Here is a 21,059-nt window from a genome sequence, read left to right on the forward strand (position 1 = left end):
CCAAAGTGACACTCTGTCCCTATTGAATACTGACTCCCTGACTCCCCCAGCCCATGGTACTCACTATTCCCTTTTCTGTCTTTTGGATTTGACAAGTCTAGGGACCTCATGTAAGTAGAATCACACAGTATTTGTTCTTTTGAGACAGGCTTATTTCACCTAGCATAGTGTCCTCAAGGTTCATCCACATTGTCACATATGTCAAAATTTCCTTTTTAGGGCTGAATAATATTCCACTTTATGGATGGAACACATTTTGTTTATTCATCTGTCAATGGACACTTGAGTGGCTTCCATCCTTTGGCTACTATGAATAATGCTGTGAACATAGGTGTGCAAATATCTCTTTAAGTCCCTTTCAGTTTTGGGGCATATGTACCCAGAAATGGAATGGCTGGGTCCTCTTTGTAGGTTTTTAAATCAGGAATTGACATGATCTGACTTACATGGTGTCTTGAACCCATACATTTATGCCTACTCCTTCCAGAAGGTTGCTTACTAAAATGATAGTATAAAAATATATATTTTTTTAAGTACACTCCACACCAGCATGGGGCCTGAACTCACAACCCTGGGATCAAGACCTGATCTGAAATCAAGACTCAAGATACTTAACTGAGCCACCCAAGTACCCAGTAAAAACATTTTAAGAAGAAAAAAAAAAAAAAAAGACAAGCCCATAACAAGAAATAAAAAGATTGGTTGACAAAATATTGGAAGCTGGAAATCAGATCATTTTTGACCTGAGAAGATGGAACATCAGCCGCCAGCATTGCAGGAAGCCAAGAAGCAAGCTCAGTTAGTTCAGTGAGTCTGGGAGAATCTGGGAGTTAGAGGCAGTAGCCCCACCTCTGAGGAAAGGTGTGGGATTGAACAAAGGTTGACTGAAAAACCTGTAAGAGGCTGTCCTCTATACTCCCTCTGTTACCTGTATCTTCAGGTGAATACCTCACCTTCATCATGGCAGAAGACTTTCATTCCAGAGGATTTAAACCAGAAGGACTATGGCTTGAGAACACCAGACAGCTGAGATTAGGATGCATAGTACAGCTGAGATTATACTAACAGGACCTCTTTTCCTCTAGTTAGCTACAACAGTGTTGGCCACTAGACTTATACCATGCTCTACTACAACCATGACCCTTCCCCTAGGCAAAAAATTAAAGAATTCTTCTCTGGGGAAACAGGCTAGTCTAAGAGAAAAGGCCTCAGTTACTCAAAATGAGTGATCTTCAACAAAACTGGCTCCATGCTTGGTTAGTCCACAGTGAAGGCACTGCCTGAATGGCTGACTCTTAAGGACTTAGGTACAATCAGTAGACTTTTGGGGAAATCCTGATTGGAAAAATAAAGAGCAAAACAAACAGGAAAAAACACCCGTGAACCCTGAGAAAATGGCATATGAGACAAATTTTTTTAAATTAAATATAAAATTAAGATCCAAGGGTATTGTATCCATAAAACAAGAATGGGATACTGAAAATGAAAAAAGGTGAGTAGGGTTAACAACAAAAGAGCAGTAAGAGCAGAAAAAAGTCAGCTGAAAGGGTGGCATACACTTCTCCTAAGGCCTCCAAATGTCAAGGTAAAGTCTTGTTCTGGAAGGGCCCTTTCCCAGTGGCTCCACGTAGATAAGCAATAGCATTATAGATTTTACAACTTTTTTTAAAGTAAAAAAGTCTGCGGGCAGCCCTCTGGCCACCCATTTCTACCAAAGTGACAAAAGTGTTTTAAAAAAATCACTACAGAGAAAGCTACATTATAATTTATTGCCATCCTAATTCAATTCAAGGTGATAAGAGAGAGGTCAACACTGCTGTATTTTATGATTCTAAGGCAGCATTGCCTGAAGACAGTTCCTGACTTTTTAAAACACAAGATTCTTACATTAAAAGATTTCTGTTTCTCCATCTTCATTAACATGATCCGGAATCAGATAAAGTTATTTATTTCTGTTCCCTCACCCTAAGCAGGTGGGTCCCTAGACCCACATGGGCAGTGCATCTGCATTCACTCCAGGTCATCTTCACTTCCCCAGAGAGGCCAGGTAGATGTACCAGAACAGAGACACCAGGTTCGCAAAAAGCACTCGGAACTGCCAAAGAGAACACAGACCACAGTAAAGTGAAGCCCTGACCATATTTACTACTCACTGATCTCCCAGGACAGCTCATTCACTGGTCAGTCCATCTGCCCCCTATTGTATTCACGGAGCCTTTATTTCATACAAAGCACTGTGCTAGAGGGGTGACCAGGATACTATGCCTAGCAATGCTACAGGCCAGTAGGGAAAACAGACAATAACTGTCCCATATCCTTCTTCACTGAGCACCAGCTCCAGGCTCAACTTCTGACCCCAAGACTGGCCATCATGCAGCGGTTTCACCCAGCCCATTGGTGATACCCCTCCCCCCAGCCCAGACCATTACCCTGATTTGATGATCTGATGGATGTACTTCCACCTGATGCTACCTCCCTGGCATATAAGCTCCATGAAAGTAGGAGTCTGTTCTATCTTATTAATCACTGTATCCCTAGAGTCTAGAGCAGTGGCGCATATAGTAGGTGCTCAGTAAATATTTAATAAATTCCACTGCCTTTTGACGCTCACCTGCAACCACCTTTTCCTTTTCTATATGCATTAGAATCCATGGCCCAAAGCCTTTGTTGCCTTTCCTTTCTGTTCCTTAGTTGTCCTCCCTGGAGAAACTTCCATCCTCCCTGATTCCCTGGAGCCCTATGCCCAAGAGGGTCTTCAGTTAGCTCCCTCCACTATTCTCTACAAGTTTACCCTATCTTTTCTCCTCTCAAGACACCCATCCTATCTCCTCTCTACTCAGTTTGGCCCTGACCTGCCCTCTGCCCTCCAGAGTAAAGAGGTATAGAAGGCAGTCCCCAGTGTACAGGCATCTCTCTCCTGTCTTAGGAAAGAAAGGCCTCTGCCTAAAGCACCTCTCTGCTTATGCCCAAATCCCATGCCTCCCTTTTTAGGGTACATATGGCCTCTCCTAGCTTCAAAGCCCTCTCCCATAATTTCTCCCCATATCTTCACAAATTTTTTTAAATATATTTTTTTAATTTTTATTTATTTGTGATACTCACAGAGAGAGAGAGAGAGAATGAGGCAGAGACACAGGCAGAGGGAGAAGCAGGCTCCATGCACCGGGAGCCCGACGTGGGATTCAATCCCGGGTCTCCAGGATCGCGCCCTGGGCCAAAGGCAGGCGCCAAACCGCTGCGCCACCCAGGGATCCCTCTTCACAAATTTTCTGATAGAATTTTGCAGACTTCTGATTTCTTTTCTTCATTCACTACTCAATTCATAGCAGTCTGGCTTTAGCCCTCATGGAGCCACTGAAATTGCTTTTGGGAAGGTCACTGATAAGATCATTGTTAAAGCCAATGAAACTGATTTTCATTTTGCTTTAATCCTGCAATATCTGTGGTTGTGTGTCACTGCCTTCTGGTTTTCTGCTACTCCTTGATGCGTATGGTGTGTGTGAGAGAGAGGGAAAGAGAGACCCTGCCCCTCCCTTCCTCCCAGTGGAGCTGTTGTTCAAGGGAGTTCCGCCCAGGTCTCTCTCCTCTCTAGAACAGGGGTGAAAACAAGCAGGTTACCTAAATAGTGTGGGGAAAAAAAAAGCTTGAGGCTGCTGTCCTTGGAAAGGTCTGTTTGAGAGGCTAGCCCTTACTTGGAGCTTGGGAACTTAAGAGTTCCTAAGGGTTCTCACCTTTTTCTTGGAGCTTGGGAACTTAAGAGTTCCTAAGGGTTCTCACCTTTTTCCAACTGATAAGAATGGCTCCCTATGCCTAGACTGCTTGCTAAAACATGGGTCATGCTGAGCACTTGCTCTCTTTCTGGGAGTTTAGAGTTCTGATACATGCCAGGCAAATGGTGCCTACATGACCAGCCTTCCCAAAAAACCCTAGGTGCTGTGTCTCTACAGGGCTTCCCTGGGCAGAAACATGGCCTACGTGTTGCTGCATTTTGGTGGTGTATGAGAGCTTGCTGTGTGACCCTCATGAGAGGGAGGGAGCACAGGAAGCCTAGAGTGGATTCCTAGGATCTAGTTGTATAACCTTGCTTTGAGGCTGTAATATACCCAGGCCGTGCGCATGCAGATATGCCAAACCCCTCTACCAGATCTCCAACTTTGGGTATGGTCTTAGGGCCGGACATAGATGAGCTGTACTTGGTGTATAAACGCAGTGCTCAGCCTTACCCTGGTAAGCTGTTCCTGAAGCTTAGAGTCCCTCCAGGCTCCCACCTTGCTCAGATCAGGGGTTCGAGGTGTGGCATACAGGGCAGTTTCAGCAGCTTGCCTCAGATCATGACCTACCTGGTGCCCAGACATGCTGAACCCCATGTGCATGGCACCCCAAGGGCTGCTCCACCCCCATGTCCCACTCTCTGCCAGGGTGCGCTCTGATGTCACTGCAGGTAAGGCTGCCCTTGCCTCTCCTGCACATCCTGCTTGAGCACTGACACTGCCTGGAAACTGTGTGAACTTTCGACTGACCCACAGGGCCAGGCACTGGCAGTACCACATCCTTGGGATATCCAAGCTGTTCCTGGACTGGGGGCTTTTCAAAAACATCTCTGGGACTAACAGATGAGGTGTGGACACCTGCTTCATCTCTCCAAATCCAGAATTGCTGATTCTGGGCAGAGAGAAAATCACCAATCATTCTAAGCAAAAATAAGGCTGGTAGTAGAAGATAAGGCCCCCTCTGGTTCTGCATGGTGCCAGCTGGCCCTCACCTGCAAAGGGACGTAGTTGATGTTGATGAACTGCACCGGGGTCCAGACTCGCCAGTTCATGCACAGTGCTGGCCAGAAGCTTCTCCTTATCTGGACAGCGAAAGCAGCTGTCTCTCTCCCCTGGAAAGGAGAGGAGTATGGATGGTGAGCAGTTGCTACTGCCATCAAAACAAGCTGGGGTTGCAAGGTCTGGAGGGCCCCAAACCCTAACATGATGATTTTTAAAACTGGATTTTATTCAATTTGTACGTAGACAGCACACCTGTGTGCCTAATTAGTGTTGCAGCTATCAGGAGCCAACCGCATGGTTGAGAAATCAAGAGTGAGATAGCCCACTTGCTGACACTGTACTGATGGCCCTCATGGACTTTCATCACTCTTTACAGAGCTGACTGAATGGTGGGATTTGTGCTGCTGGCCAGGGGCAGCTATTTATGGCTCAGCTGTCAGTTCTCAAAATAATCTAAAAAACTGATGGATTTTTCAGGCAAAACTTGAAGTGTTTAAAAATTGAACCCCAATAAATTGATTCTAAAAGTAAGTGCAATACTCTGGTTTCTTTTCAGATTGTATAATCTTTTGCCTTTTAAAAGATAAGAGCATAAGAATAGCCATCTTGAAAAAGAATAGCAAGGGGAGGCCTAAATCACTAAAAATTTAAAAAATACTTTGAAGTGATGGTAAAAGCTAAAAAAAAAAACCCCACCATACCATGGAAATCAATAGAATTCAGCAAAAGATCAGAGGTCCAAATAAAGGCCAGCATGTATGGGAATGAGAGAGTGATAAAGTGGATGTTTCAAAGTACAGGAGATTGTTCAATAAATGGTAACAAGACAATCTGCTATTAAATGGAAAGAAACAAGACAAGTATATCTCCCACATATAAATAAAAAAGGATACTAGACTATTTCTATTTATCTGTTTATCAAAATGTACACAATAAAATCATAAAACAAACTATAGGAGAATATTCCCAGTATTTTCCTTGAAGGAAGCCCACAAAGGAAAAGAATGACAGATTTGAGTACATATATTTTTTAAACTCCTGTATGGAGTAACACACTATAAATAAGCTTTATTTATGTAACTTCAAATGTTTAACTTTATCTGTAGCTAAAAGACAAAAACTTGAAAAATGGGAAAAGTATCTGCAGTCTGTATTTGGCAAAGGATTGAGATCCTTAATATACACAAATATACAAATCAGTGAGAAAAAAGCAAACACTGATAAAAAATAAACAGTTCATAGAAGAAATACAGCAAGCATATAAAAAGTTCAATCTCATAAGTAAAGATGTATACGTTATTTTTTATGTGTCAAATTGCACACTATTTAAAAGAAAAATACAATCATGGTTATCAAGAGTGTGTGGAAGCCAACCACACTGGACAAAGCTGCGAGGGTTAAGTGCTCTGGGATCATAAAGCCTGGGTTTGACTGGACTCACAGGCTTGCAAGTTATGGCAACTTATGCTGTGGGCCTTAGCTTCCTCAAATATGGGGTTGACTTGCGGCTCAGATGACACAAAGCACTCATTGCAGAGCTTGGAACAAGTGCTCAATAAATGTCAGTTGTCTGTACTGTTCTGTACCACTGCAGGAAGGACAAGCAAGGACAGCCTTTTTGGACAATTCTAGGAATTAACCAAACAGGAATCCTTACACAAAAGAGACAGGCAAATGGTGGAATACTGTGCAGTCCAGATATGGTATCTGTGATCAAAAAATGCTGGACATTGACACAACACAGGGAATAGGGTCAATGATATTATAATAAGAGTTGTGGTACACATAGTGTAATGTATAGAGAAACTGAATCACTGTGCTGTATAACTGAAACTAACATAACATTGTCAACTATATTCAAATTAAAAAATTTTTTTGTTAATTTTTTTTAAAAGATTTTATTTATTTATTCATGAGAGATACAGAAGGAGAGAGAGGCAGAGAAACAGGCAGAGGAGAGAAGCAGGCTCCATGCAGGGGGCCGGACATGGGACTCGATCCAGGGTCCCCAGGATCACATCCTGGGCTGAAGGTGGCGCTAAACCTCTGAGCCACCCGGGCTGCCCCTTAATGTTTTTATTTTATTTTATTTTATTTATTTTATTTTATTTTTTATTTTATTTTATTTTATTTATTTTATTTATTTTATTTTATTTTATATTTTATTTTATTTTATTTATTTTATTTATTTTATTTTATTTATTTATTTATTTATTTATTTTTATTTTATTTTATTTATTTTATTTTTTATTTTATTTTATTTTATTTATTTTATTTATTTTATTTTATTTTATTTATTTTATTTATTTATTTTATTTATTTATTTTATTTATTTTATTTTATTTTATTTTATTTTATTTTATTTTATTTTATTTTATTTTATTTATTTTTTATTTATTTATGAGAGACAGAGAGAGGCAGAGATACAGGTAGAGAGAGAAACAGGCTCCATGCAGGGAGCCCGACATGGGACTCAATCCGGGGTCTCCAGGATCATGCCCTGGGCTGAAGGTGGCGCTAAACCGCTGAGCCACCCAGGCTGCCCCCCCCCCCAATTTTTTTTAATGCAGATGCAGAGGTATCTGTAGTGTGTGTGGTATAATGTCCCACATATATCATTTATTTGTTGGGTACTTTACACACTTTGCTACCTCAGATTTCCTAAGAGCTTCTCTGACACTTCTTTTTACTATCAGGGATTCATTACTAACCAGTTAAGTTGAAGCATCTTTCCTGCTTCCACCCAGGAATGCTTTAGACCACAAGAGGTGTTCTCAGGAACAAAAACTCAAGATGCTGTTTCAAAATAAAACCTGAAGAAGGATTTACCTGCTGTGATTGGTTGGAACAATTACTTTCAGAGCAGAATATGACACATCCAGGGTAACACATCCAGGGTATACACAGTGAATGGAGAGATGGGTGGAGGTGCTAGTGAACTGGGAAGGGACTTTGGCTAAGCACAGTGAACAGACATGCCTGGTGATTAGAGGTGAACACACCTCTCATGTGGTGGGTTTTAATGTTTTAAGTCTACGCTGATACGTTAACCTCTTCAGAGCACTTGTGATGTTCAGGCATTGAGTTAGCATAGGCTTCTGCAATACCATCAGGGGCCTAAAATTTCTGTTTCATGAATCTCACGGACCCCCTTCTGAGAATCCTGTTTATAAAATAAAATATATCAACTACACTACTGTACTGAAATATACTTTTCAAAATATTCAGGAAAAGAATCCTAGACCAGTAGATGTGCTTCCATATTAACCTATTCAGTAATGAGCCTTGAAGGCAAGTACGAGGAGTCACAAAACAAAAGATATCCTGTCGAGGATAAATGATGTGTGATATCAAGATATTTGTGACTTCTTACTGTGGACCAACACTTACTGCCAGTACAACTGTGGTTTACGTTGATGTTTACACAGAGAAGTGAAAAATTTCAGTTTGAGTGTACTGAAAAGTTCACAGACCCTCTCAATTCCACCCACAGATGCCAAGTTAAGAGCTGCTGTGCCAGACAAGGAGCTATGGCAGAGACCAACCTCCAGGAAGTTCATGATGAGGAAGAACAATAGCAGGAAAGCTGGTGCAAAGAGGAGGCGGTCCAGGAGAAGCCTCTTGACCCCAGCCAAAGGGACCTCAGGAGGAATCCAGTGTTCCATGAAGAGGTAGAAGAAGTGATTCAGTGGCCCTGTGAAGAAGAACCTGAGGGCCCCCCAGTGATGGTGAGCAGGACTGCCATTCTCTGGATGTACCCTTCTTGGTCCAGCTTCACCTCCATACCCTGGAGTCCTAAAACCTGCCTTCCTGGAGTTCCCCATCACTAACCACACAGGCCTGTGTGGTCCTTCTAGAAAACAAGCTCTCTTTGAGAGCTTCAAGAATTTTTTTTTTTTTTTTTTTTTTTGTCTCCAGACTTGTTCCTGCCTTGGATCTCTAATCAGTCTCTACCTAGCCAGCTCCTACTCAACATTGTCAGCTTGGAGACTTTGTTCATGATTTTTCTGGACAATGAACCCACCGCTCTCCCAGCCATTCTCTATTCCAGGTCCTGTTTCATTGTCTTGATAGCATGTATCACTATGTCATGATCTCATTTGTTTAGTCATATGGTGCCCTCTTTGTCACTTTTGAGGTAAATGTCACAAGACACAATTGTGTCTGTCTATTCACTGCTGTGCCTGCAAGTGCCTAGAACATGGCCTGGCTCAGAGTAGGTGCTCAAGAATAAAACCTGGTGCTGTGCATTGACTTGTCTGTACTGCAACTATGTATTTCAAAGTGTAGAGTACCTGGGACAGAACTGAACCCAGCCACTCCATCTCCTGGTGCAACAAAACTGTAACTCTGTAAAATTCAGCAATAAAAAGATGGGCAGGGACCCAGGGGTCTTCCAATTTTTGACACTGGAAGTCCTTACACCAGTGGTTCCCAGCTGTTATTTCCTATCCTGCCACACATTAAGTAGCCTAGAGCAGGGGTCCTTAGTGGGAGAAAACAGAATTTTAACTGTACTTATTCTTTTTTTAGTGATCTCTAAACTGTGAAGCTTGACCTCATGACCTCGAGATCAAAAGTTGCATGTTCTACTGACTGAGCCAGCCAGGTGCCCTGAGAAGGAACAGAAGTCTTGAAGATGGAAACTGAGTGGATAAAGCCTCCCAGGGATTCTGACATGCTCCCTCCTTCCCGGGTGATTATGGCTTTAACTATAGTATAGAAACTTGTGATGACTGCAACCAACATGCTTACAAATACAAAGTGATATTTGTGAACTTTAAATTGAAAAAATGACTCATGTTGCAAAAGACTTCAAAATAATCCATCTATACAAACACTATTGTTGGCCAGAGAACTCAGTGTGGATTTAATTGGTAAAACAACTGAATCTCTGTGGTCTCTGCAATTCCAAAAGTGGTTCAGAAACTGGACATTTTTCAGGATACCTAAGTATTTATTTTCTGGATGTTTACACTATGAAAATAACAGAAACAACTGGCCATATTTGAGTCCATTTTCCTTTTTCATGGTCTTTGTGTCTTGAAATCTCATTTAGGTTCAAGTGAGTTATCTGCTCTCAAATCTCTCAGCCAATGAAGATAGCCGCTCCCACCCATGCAATTCAAATGAAAACCATAAAACCAGTTCACATTATCCACCATTCTGGTTTTTTCCCCATGTTACTTCAGTGCTTTTTAAAAATTATTTTTCCAAGTTAGATTATTTCAGAAAGTTGGTCTTGATACCCTAGCTTTGTTACAATTAGTTTTCTACTGGGTCCTTTATGGAACTCACCCATAAATGGCGTATCTGAGAGGCCCACTGACATCTAGCTTTTGAGAGCAGTTTTCTTTTTCCCGCTTCTTCTCAATCATCTGAGCCAGGAAATTCCCAAGTGCTGACAAAATGCCACTGTGGACAGAGATATAATCAGAAAACAGGAGCAAGGGACGCCTGGGTGGCTCAGTGGTTTAGCACCTGCCTTCAGTTCAGTGCATGATCCTGGAGTTCCGGAATCCAGTCCCACGTCTGGCTCCCTGCAAGGAGCCTGCTTCTCCCTCTGCCTGTGTCTCTCTGTGTGTCTCTCATGAATCAATAAATAAAATCTTAAAAAAAAAAAAAAAAAGAAAACAGGAGCAAGCAGCAGAAGTGTGTCATTCCTGCATGTAATCAGCATAGCTGTTCTGAGATCATGGTGGCATGGGTGGAGATAGGTCCTTTTTTTTTTAAAGGCAGATGCTAAACTGCTGAGCCACCCAGGGATTCCCCGCCCCCCCCAGATGAGTCTTTTTTAAAACAGCCCCAGTGTAAGGTCCCTACATCGAAAGGTGGAGACAGTAGAACTTTACACACACGCACCCTTAACCTGTGGACTGTACCCATGCCAGTGACCTGCATGTGATATTGTACCACAGTGTTACAAAGTGTTACCAATGGGGGAAAGTGGGCAAAGTGTACAAGAAACCTCCCTGTATTATTTCCTACAACTGAATGTAAACCTACAATTACCACAGTAAGAGTTTCAGTAGAAAGGTGGAGACGGCCCAGGTACTCCAAGGTTTGGTCTATAGCTACCTTCTGATAAGCTCTGGGCACTTAAAAACTCCAAAATTCTTTGTATGGCGGATAAGGACCTTTTTGATCTGCTTCCTGCCTCACTGTTAATTTTCTGCAGCAAGGCAGACCTCCTCTCCACTGCTCCATTATTGGCTTGCTCCTCCCGGAGGGCCTTTGCACTTGGCACCCTCTGTCCAGGGAGCCTGTTCCCTTCCTTCAGGTCTTTGTTCAAATGCTGCCTCCTCAGATAAAACCTACCGACCACTTATCTGTGTGATCTATTTATCTGGCTTTTCTCTACTTTTTCAATAGAATAGAAGGTCCGCTGAGGGCAGGGACCTTACTTCACTTATTTGCTGCTGATGCTGGCACACCGGGGACATGCTGTACGTATTTATAAAAGGCTGCATTTAATAAAAAGGGACGAACTTATAAAACTAACTAATTAAGCTAACGAGGGAGAGCGACGTCTCATAAAAACGTTAGAACCCGGATTTAAAGGTGCAACGGAGCAGTCGACCCGGGGGCCTTCGGGCACCTTCCTCCCAAATTCAAAGCCGCTAAGACCACGAAAGTGCACACAGGCCGCCCCGCGGGCTGCGGCGCTGGAGGCCTGGACCCGCACAGGCCATCGGGCTGCGGCCGCCGGTCGGGGGAGAGCTGCAGGCGGGGCACCTGGCTATCCGGGAACCACCGTTCAGAACCCGCCCACGAGGAGCTCTCCGGCCGGTCCGGGCAGCTCGCCTTCTGCACCCCCATTCCCGCGGCCGGCCGAGCTCCGGGCATCCCCCCCGCCCGCCCACCTCCGCGGCCGCTCCTGCCGACCTGGTGGCCGCCTTGGTGAGCACTGGGTAGAGCCGCAGGAGGCGCAAGTACTGGACGAGCGCCCGCCGCAGCAGCGCCCGAAGCCCGGCACCCGCCCGCAGCCTGGACGCCGCCGGCGCCATCGCCTCCCGCTCCCCACCGCTGCGGACCCCGACCCCGCCTCACGCCCGCCGGGCCGCGGGGACTGCCTCACATTTCCCGCCCCGCTGCGTCCCGCAGTCCCGCCCCCGGGCCGCCCCCGCCGTACGCGCCGGGCGCGTCCTCACACTTTTCCCGGAGTCCCTATCCGGCCACGTGTCCCCGCCCCCCGCCCCCCATCCGGCCCCCGCGCCCGCGGCCACGGGAGTTCGCGGGGGGCGGGGAGCGGCGAGCCTGCCGATTGGGCGGCAGGCGCTTCCGCTCTCTCGCGAGGCCTGGTGGGAGCGCGCCAAATTTCTCCGGGAGAGCTGCGGCGGCCTCGGCGCGGCGCGATGGTTTGGAGGAACAGCGGCCGGCGTCGCGCGGAGCCGGGCCCGGACGGCGAGGCCAGCCGGTGAGGGGCGCGGGGAGGGCGACGGGAGAGTGGCTGGCGGGCGGGCGGGCGGGCCTGCGTTCTGCGGAGCGCGTAGCCGCGGCGGTTTTCCGCAGGCGGCTCCCAGCGGCGCGTTCCTCCTGGGCTAGCGCTGGTTGCCGCGGACGGAGTGCTGACGGCGACGCCGGGCGGAGCAGGTACAGCAGCCTCCCGTGGTTTGCAGAGCCGGGCCGGGGGGAGCGACCCCGCTGGGTCACGGCGCGTGCGAACGCTTCTCCCTCACCTCTCTCCCGGCTGGCTGCGGGGCGCCGTGGAGCTGTGAGGGGACCTGGAGTGTGTGTGCGGGCGGGGGAGCTGTGAGGGGACCGGGGGGGTGTGTGGGGGGCGGCTGTGAGGGGACCGGGAGGGGTGTGAGGAGGGGGGGGCTGTGAGGGGACCGGGAGGGGTGTGAGGAGGGGGGGGCTGTGAGGGGAACAGGAGGGGTGTGGGGGGGGGCTGTGAGGGGACCAGGAGGGGTGTGAGGAGGGGGGGGGCTGTGAGGGGACCAGGAGGGGTGTGAGGAGAGGGGGGGCTGTGAGGGGACCAGGAGGGGTGTGAGGTGGGGGGCTGTGAGGGGACCGGGAGGGGTGTGAGGAGGGGGGGGCTGTGAGGGGACCAGGAGGGGTGTGGGGGGGGACTGTGAGGGGACCAGGAGGGGTGTGGGGGGGGACTGTGAGGGGACCAGGAGGGGTGTGGGGGGGGACTGTGAGGGGACCAGGAGGGGTGTGGGGGGGGACTGTGAGGGGACCAGGAGGGGTGTGGGGGGGGCGGCTGTGAGGGGACCAGGAGGGGTGTGAGGGGGGCTGTGAGGGGACCAGGAGGGGTGTGGGGGGGGCGGCTGTGAGGGGACCAGGAGGGGTGTGGGGGGGGCTGTGAGGGGACCAGGAGGGGTGTGAGGAGGGGGGGGGGCTGTGAGGGGACCGGGAGGGGTGTGTGGGCGGGGGAGCTGTGAGGGGACCAGGAGGGGTGGGGGGGGGGCTGGGAGGGGACCGAGTGTTTTGTGCCCCACAGGGGCCTGGACTAGGGTCAGTGAGCGCTACCCAGCCCCACCGCCCGCCACGCAAGCTTTGTGAATAGAAACAAGTGAACCGATTGATCGATCAGGTCGGTCGAGTAATGTCTTTCAGATAATGTATTCGTTGCAGAAGTTCACCTGTAGACAACAAAAAGTACATATATTCTTACATCGTGTTGATCTTTAATAAATATCACAAATGCTGTTTGTTGAGTGTCCAATGTGAACAAAGAATCCTGTCTATCGTATGCATATGACTTGTCACTGCTCGTTTTTTTTTTTGGCAAAACTAGAATCCAGTCCAAATTGGTCATCAAGATTCTTGCTTTTTTTAGTACCCTGCTGCCAACTTTGCAGTTTTCATTGTTTCTTACAATATGCATCAAAACCTCCTATGGTAGATATGTTACTTTTATTTTACCAAGAAACAAACTAATAATAAGTTTGAACGCTGTCACTTTAGAAATAAATAAAAATACAAAGAAACAATTTCTTTGAGTTAGTTGTAGATTCTTAGGCAGTTGTAAGAAATTACACAGATCCCATGCACTCATAAGCCAGTTTCTCCAAGTGGTAATGTAGTTTACTAGAGCACAAGGTCACAACCAGGAAATTGATGCTCATACACTGAATGGACACTCGTTATGTATTATGTGTGTATTTAGTTCTGTACACATTGTGTGTTTCTGACCCTGGCCATAATCAAGACACAGAATAACCCTTTTGTAGCCATGTCCACCTTCATTCCTCCCTCTTCTTCATCCACGGCAGCCACTAATCTTCTCCACCTCTAATTTTCTTTCAAGAATTCTACTTAAGTTGGATTAAAAGTGTTTAATTTGGGGAGGTTGGCTTTTTTCACTCAGCATAATTCCCTTGAGATCCATCCAAGTCATTGCATGAATCAGTTCAGTTTCTTCTGTTTTATTGATGGATAGTATTCCATGGGATGGATATAACATAGGTTAAGTATTCACCTGTTAAGGGCTATCTGGGTTGTTTTCACACTTTGGCTATAATGAAGTGGAATGAATGTTCACACATCAGTATTTGTATCAATGAGTTTTCATTCCTCTGGGGCAAATGCCCGGGGCGGGGGGGCAGAGAAAGAGTTTTCTTGTTGTTGTTGTTTTGTTTTAAGATTTTATTTATTTATTTATTTATTTATTTAGATCTTATTTATTCATGAGAGACAGAGAGAGAGAGAGGCAGAGACACAGGCAGAGGGAGAAGCAGGCTCCATGCAGGGAGCCCGCTGTGGGACTCAATCCTGGGTCTCCAGGATCACATCCCTGGACTGAAGGCAGCGCTAAAGCACTGAGCCACCAGGGCTGCCCCAGATTTTATTTATTTATTTGACAAAGAGAAAGGTTAAGGAGGCAGAGTGCTAGGCAGAGGAAGAAGCAGACTCCCTGCTGAGCAGGGAACGGATGTGGGACTTGATCCCAGGACCCTGGGATCACGACCTGAGCTGAAGGCAGACAGTTAAATGACTGAGCCACCCAGGGAACCCCAGAGAGAGAATCTTTTTTTTTTCTTTTTAATAAAATAATTTTTATTGGTGTTCAATTTACCAACATACAGAATAACACCCAGTGCTCATCCCGTCAAGTGTCCCCCTCAGTGCCCGTCACCCACTCACCCCCACCCCCCGCCCTCCTCCCCTTCCACCACCCCTAGTTCGTTTCCCAGAGTTAGGAGTCTTTATGTTCTGTCTCCCTTTCTGATATTTCCCACACATTTCTTCTCCCTTCCCTTATATTCCCTTTCACTATTATTTATATTCCCCAAACGAATGAGAACATACACTGTTTGTCCTTCTCCGACTGACTTACTTCATTCAGCATAATACCCTCCAGTTCCATCCACGTTGAAGCAAATGGTGGGTATTTGTCGTTTCTAATGGCTGAGTAATATTCCATTGTATACACAGACCACATCTTCTTTATCCATTCATCTTTCAATGGACACCGAGGCTCCTTCCACAGTTTGGCTATTGTGGACATTGCTGCTAAAAACATCGGGGTGCAGGTGTCCCGGCGTTTCATCGCATCTGAATCTTTGGGGTAAATCCCCAACAGTGCAATTGCTGGGTCGTAGGGCAGGTCTATTTTTAACTCTTTGAGGAACCTCCACACAGTTTTCCAGAGTGGCTGCACCAGTTCACATTCCCACCAACAGTGTAAGAGGGTTCCCGTTCCTCTGCATCCTCTCCAGCATTTGTGGTTTCCTGCCTTGTTAATTTTCCCCATTCTCACTGGTGTGAGGTGGGATCTCATTGTGGTTTTGATTTGTATTTCCCTGATGGCAAGTGATGCAGAGCATTTTCTCATGTGCATGTTGGCCATGTCTATGTCTTCCTCTGTGAGATTTCTCTTCATGTCTTTTGCCCATTTCATGGTTGGATTGTTTGTTTCTTTGGTGTTGAGTTTAAGAAGTTCTTTTAGATCTTGGAAACTAGCCCTTTATTTGATATGTCATTTGCAAATATCTTCTCCCATTCTGTAGGTTTTTTAGTTTTGTTGACTGTATCCTTTGCTGTGCAAAAGCTTCTTATCTTGATGAAGTCCCAATAGTTCATTTTTGCTTTTGTTTCTTTTGCCTTCGTGGATGTATCTTGCAAGAAGTTACTGTGGCCGAGTTCAAAAAGGGTGTTGCCTGTGTTCTCCTCTAGGATTTTGATGGACTCTTGTCTCACATTTAGATCTTTCATCCATTTTGAGTTTATCTTTGTGTATGGTGAAAGAGAGTGGTCTAGTTTCATTCTTCTGCATGTGGATGTCCAATTTTCCCAGCACCATTTATTGAAGAGACTGTCTTTCTTCCAATGGATACTCTTTCCTCCTTTATCGAATATTAGTTGGCCATAAAGTTGAGGGTCCACTTCTGGGTTCTGTATTCTGTTCCATTGATCTATGTGTCTGTTTTTGTGCCACACTGTCTTGATGACCACAGCTTTGTAGTACAACCTGAAATCTGGCATTGGGATGCCCCCAGATATGGTTTTCTTTTTTAAAATTCCCCTGGCTATTCGGGGTCTTTTCTGATTACACACAAATCTTAAAATAATTTGTTCTAACTCTCTGAAGAAAGTCCATGGTATTTTGATAGGGATTGCATTAAACATGTAAATTGCCCTGGGTAACATTGACATTTTCACAATATTAATTCTGCCAATCCATGAGCATGGAATATTTTTCCACCAGAGAGAGAATCTTAAGCAGGCTCCATGCCCAGTGTGGAGCCCAGTGTGGGGCTCAGTCTCATGACCCTGAGATCGTGACCTGAGCTGAGTCAGGCACAAGAGTCAGGCACTTAGCCGACTAAGCCCGTGGGGTGCTCCTGTGCATTTTAATATCTTATAAGGCAGCAGTGTCTTGCCATGATGGTTATTTTTATTAGTGTTCTGGTTACAGAGTTGCATAGGTTTTGAGGCTCCTTCCCCAGTCATGGTTCCTGCAACTTCTATTATTTTAATGAACTGTTTGGCCAAGGCTTTTCAGGGAGGCATCTACTATGTGGTATCCAAAATGCTTACACTGGGTGAACTGAGGGTTGCGGGAATAGATAGTGTCATGATCGGTGAAGACAGAATTTCCTTTCTCCTTTCATTCAGGGATGATGGCCTCTCCTCTTCTGTCTCAGCACTTAAGCGCCTGGAGCGCAGTCAGTGGACAGATAAGATGGATTTGCGGTTTGGTTTTGAGAGACTCAAGGAGTCTGGGGAGAAGACGGGCTGGCTTATCAACATGCACCCTGTAAGCACCTGGGCAGTTGCACTCTCCTTGTGGCTTAGGCCTTTGAAGAGTGGGTAGTGCAGCTGGAGATGGGATTGTTTGTAGCTCTCCTCCTTATTTAATGTCACTGGGCTGTATAGAGGTTACTGGGAATATAAAACTGAGGGGTGTCCCTGTTAACCTATAAAAAGTTTTCAAAGATGAGGGAGAGATTGAGAGAAATCCTCATTTGGAAGATGTGGTATGGTTCTTTGTGAGTAGGGTTGGTAGTGTTTATGTGGGGGTGGAGAAGGGTTTTGTTTTTGTGCTCAGTTTCCCAGAGTAGGAGCAAGAGGGTTCTTGTACTGCATAGAGGATAACCTTGTGCCCGTGTTGACTCATTCTCTCACAGACTGAGATTTTAGATGAAGACAAACGCTTAGTCAGCGCAGTAGATTACTACTTTATTCAAGATGATGGGAGCAGATTTAAGGTAAGCTCCTGAACCCCAGGCAGCTAAGACCCACTCAGTGATGAGGTATAGGTGGGGTCCAATATGCCAGGTGTTCATTTATCTGGGAGGAGAGGGGTTGGGAGGCTTCTAGTGTTCAGCTGCTTGAAGCATGTCAGGGACATGGACCCCTTGAAGCTACATGGGTCACTATTTAAGATATCATAACCAGCTTGGAAAGACCGAGATTTTGTTTGTCTCAGACTTTCGCTCCTGCCATATGTGCAGGTCCTAATTCCTGACTGTGTCATCTGGTAAAAGATGTCAAAGTCAAGGACACGTCGGATCTTGGCTGCTTGTGGGTATAACTGCAAATAGCCTGTCTTCACTTTTCTCCCTTTTTTTCTTTCTTATTGCCCCTGAATGGGTTGGTGGCTCTTGCAGGTGGCCTTGCCCTACGAGCCGTATTTCTACATTGCAGCCAGAAAGGTAAGTCTGTCGTCCATAGAATTAAGTCACATCACCTGTGCCTCATTTTATAGGGGGGGCTTCAGAACTGAAAGAGGCCTCTAGAGGAACATACAAAGAAAACAATAGTTTTTACTAATAGGAAGTCTTTTCATTCTGATCTTGATTTAGGGTTGTGAACGAGAAGTTTCATCTTTTCTCTCCAAGAAGTTTCAGGGTAGAATTGCTAAAATAGAGACTGTCCCCAAAGAGGATCTAGACTTGGTGAGTATCACCTGGACCTTCCAGGGTAAATGAGGCTGGGTCTACCCTGCTCCTGGGGTGAGATGGGAAGAAGCCAAGTTGAGCACCTATGCGATGTGACTGTCTATATGTCTTCTTAGAGAATTCTAGTGGTATAGAGTTGGACAAGATGCTTTGGACTTGCCAACTCTTCTACTTGTGTATTTACTTTTGAGTTGTTCTCCCTTTATTTTTTTACCCCAAATAAAGTCCTTTTTCTCTTGAACTCATGAACACAATCTCATCACTTTCTAGCCAAATCACTTGGTGGGTTTGAAGCGAAATTACATTAAGCTGTCCTTCCACACTGTGGAGGATCTTGTTAGAGTGAGGAAGGATGTCTCCCCTGCTGTGAAGAAGAACCGGGAGCAGGGTCATGCTGGTGATGCCTACACAGCTATGCTGTCCAGGTAAGCCTTGTAAGCAGAGCAGCTAGGCAGTCCACAGGACTGTTTTCCCATTTTTCATAGGTTGACAAGATGAATAGGAAGCAGGAATGCTCAGCAATGAAGTTAGCCTTAAGGCTCTGTTCAGTGTGGATACACTTGCAAGCAATTAGGTGGAATTTCTTTTCTTAAAATAAATTAAAATTATTTATGAGAGCAAGGGAGCAATGGGAGAGAAAGAGGGAGAGGAAGAGAGAGAATAATAAGGAGGTTCCACATCTAGCACAGAGCCAGGTAGGGGACTTAATTTCTGCATCTTGAGGTCATGACCTGAGCCAAAATCAAGAGTCAGACGCTTAACCTAGCCACCTAGGTGCTCCAGCCTAGGTAGAGTTTATGTGTTGCATTTGTGTTAAATGATTTCCTGGGTTGTAGTTTTAACTGTGCCTCTTTCCTTACATAGGGGTGGATTTCTGGCTGTGATAGTAAGGACATTTTGGATTCCCAGTGACACTACTTTTTTTTTTTTTCCTTTTTAAGATTTATTTATTTGAGAGAGCGAGCAAGAGCTAGTGTGAGCCTGGGGAGAGGCAGAGGGAGAGAGAGAATCCCAAGCTGACTCACCGCTGAGTAGAGAGCCTGATGTGAGGCCTGATCCCAGGACTCTGGAATTATGACCTGAGCTGAAGGCAGACACTTAATCCACTGAGCCACCTAGGCACCCCAATTTTTAAAAATTTTGACTTACATTTTATAAGACACATGTCCTAAGTGTGCATAGAATTTCCTCTGTATGGCCTGCTGCTTGTGGGAGGATGTCATCCAAGGCCATTCTCTAAGAAGAGCCTCTTTGGTCATCTCTGCCACCTTGATTTACCTTCTGTGTTTATTCCACATAGATTCTGGTCTTCCCTCTTTTTTGACCCCTAGTAGGGTATAGTTGAATAAGCTGGCCTCTCTTTGTTTTGCAGCGTTCTGCAAGGGGGCAGTGTGGTTATTGATGAAGAGGAAGCCTCTAAGAAGGTCACTGACCAGTTGGACAATATTGTGGACATGCGAGAGTATGATGTGCCCTACCACATCCGCCTCTCCATTGACCTGAAGATCCATGTGGTGAGTGGGCCATTACTTTGGGCAGCCGGATGGACAGTCAGGAGGTGACCCTGAAAGGATAAATCTGTAGAGATACACACCTCCCAGGACAGATGCAGAGCTCTTTATTAACGTGCTGCATGTCCTGCAGGCTCATTGGTACAACATCAGATACCGAGGAAGTGCCTTTCCTGTGGAAATCACCCGCCGAGATGACCTTGTTGAACGACCTGTGAGCACTGCTTGCATTTCCTCCATCCTGACTTTTCCACTTATTTCTGGAGAGATCTCATTTGGTGCTGAAGGATGAATTTGATTCAGACTTGTTTTTCTTTTTCCTCAAATACTTTAAAAAGTTGCAGAAAAATATTTTTTTTTGGGGGGTGGTCAGTTTCTGACCGAGTATAATTTCATTCTGTGCTTACGTATCACCGTATGATGTCTGTGTTTGAACTGGGCTGGATCTGAACATTTGAGGGAAAGCTCTGACTTCCATTTTGAGTGGTTGATGGTGAAGTGTTGTGGTGAAAAGTGAATTTATAATTGGCAGACCTTGATTCAGGATGGCTTTATGTTCTTGGGCAAGTCTGTACTCTGTTTTCTCATTTCCAGAATGAGAAAGCATTTCTACCACCATCTCCTATCTGGATTATCATAAAGGGGTCATGCATTTGCATGCACATCGAGACTCAAGTGTTCTGTAATTCTAGGATTTTCCTATCATGCTCCAACCTCTCATATATGTTTAAGTCTTCATAACCATCAGTGAATCATAGAATTCTTGATATAGGTCAGTCAACCCCCAAATGCCTGTCTCACTTCTTTTGGAACCTCTCCCTGTGGCAGCTCAACTCTTGCTTTTAGCAGCTGGAGGTGGAGGGGTGGGTGTTGAGATGACCATTGGGGTCTCTGGAGCTCGAATTGGTTTATGTCCAGCTTAACAAGACATCTCATCCCTGCAGGACCCTGTGGTTTTGGCATTTGACATTGAGACAACCAAACTGCCTCTCAAGTTTCCTGATGCTGAGACTGACCAGATTATGATGATTTCCTACATGATTGATGGTCAGGTAAGTGGTATCTTTTGGGATTTAAGCTTCCTAGGAGCAGGAACCTTGTCTGGTCCCTAAACCAGAGCAGTATCCACACTGTGGTTAATATATTTTGGGTGAAGGCAGCCTGGGTGGCTTAGCGGTTTAGTGCCACCTTCAGCCCAGGTTGTGATCCTGGAGACCTGGGATGGAGTCTCACGTCTGGCTCCCTGCATGGAGCCGGCTTCTCCCTCTGCCTGCCTCTCTCTCGTGTGTTCTCTCTCTCTTTCTCTCTCTCTCTTATAAATAAATAAATAAAATTAAAAAATACGTGTGTGTGTGTATGGTGAAAAATTAGTGAGTTGAGTTCAAGAAAGTGAACAAACAAGCCATACTCCTTCCTTCCAATAC

At 45.6% G+C, this 21,059-nt stretch overlaps 2 protein-coding genes across 9 annotated transcripts in view; one reads left to right on the top strand and one right to left on the bottom strand.

The window, feature by feature from the left end:
• Positions 1 to 1,749: 1,749 nt before the first annotated feature.
• Positions 1,750 to 11,826, bottom strand: PXMP2 (peroxisomal membrane protein 2). 2 transcript variants are annotated; one of them, XM_077875130.1, is made up of 5 exons: positions 11,658 to 11,824; positions 10,071 to 10,187; positions 8,318 to 8,480; positions 4,763 to 4,882; positions 1,750 to 2,095 (listed from the first exon to the last, which is right to left on the bottom strand). In XM_077875130.1, the coding sequence occupies exons 1-5, from the start codon at positions 11,777 to 11,779 to the stop codon at positions 2,027 to 2,029; spliced, it is 591 nt and encodes a 196-aa protein (XP_077731256.1). In that variant the 5' UTR covers positions 11,780 to 11,824; the 3' UTR covers positions 1,750 to 2,026. The 2 variants fall into 2 exon arrangements, with proteins under 2 accessions (XP_077731256.1, XP_077731255.1); XM_077875129.1 differs by lacking the exon at positions 1,750 to 2,095 and adding an exon at positions 3,112 to 3,588 and having other exon boundaries at positions 11,658 to 11,826.
• A 215-nt stretch (positions 11,827 to 12,041) lies between these two features.
• Positions 12,042 to 21,059, top strand: part of POLE (DNA polymerase epsilon, catalytic subunit) — a 51,979-nt gene continuing 42,961 nt past the window's right edge. For 6 of the 7 annotated variants that reach the window (XM_077875106.1, XM_077875108.1, XM_077875111.1 and 3 more), the window contains exons 1-9: positions 12,042 to 12,189; positions 16,839 to 16,980; positions 17,351 to 17,431; positions 17,834 to 17,878; positions 18,029 to 18,121; positions 18,395 to 18,549; positions 19,497 to 19,638; positions 19,769 to 19,849; positions 20,580 to 20,687. In XM_077875106.1, coding sequence (XP_077731232.1) covers positions 12,128 to 12,189; positions 16,839 to 16,980; positions 17,351 to 17,431; positions 17,834 to 17,878; positions 18,029 to 18,121; positions 18,395 to 18,549; positions 19,497 to 19,638; positions 19,769 to 19,849; positions 20,580 to 20,687 — 909 coding nt within the window. In that variant the 5' untranslated portion in view covers positions 12,042 to 12,127. The remainder of the gene's footprint in view (positions 12,190 to 16,838; positions 16,981 to 17,350; positions 17,432 to 17,833; positions 17,879 to 18,028; positions 18,122 to 18,394; positions 18,550 to 19,496; positions 19,639 to 19,768; positions 19,850 to 20,579; positions 20,688 to 21,059) is intronic. The other variant, XM_077875109.1, reaches the window with a different exon arrangement.

The sequence above is a fragment of the Canis aureus genome, chromosome 27, assembly GCF_053574225.1.
Source record: "Canis aureus isolate CA01 chromosome 27, VMU_Caureus_v.1.0, whole genome shotgun sequence".
Classification (NCBI taxonomy): domain Eukaryota; kingdom Metazoa; phylum Chordata; class Mammalia; order Carnivora; family Canidae; genus Canis; species Canis aureus.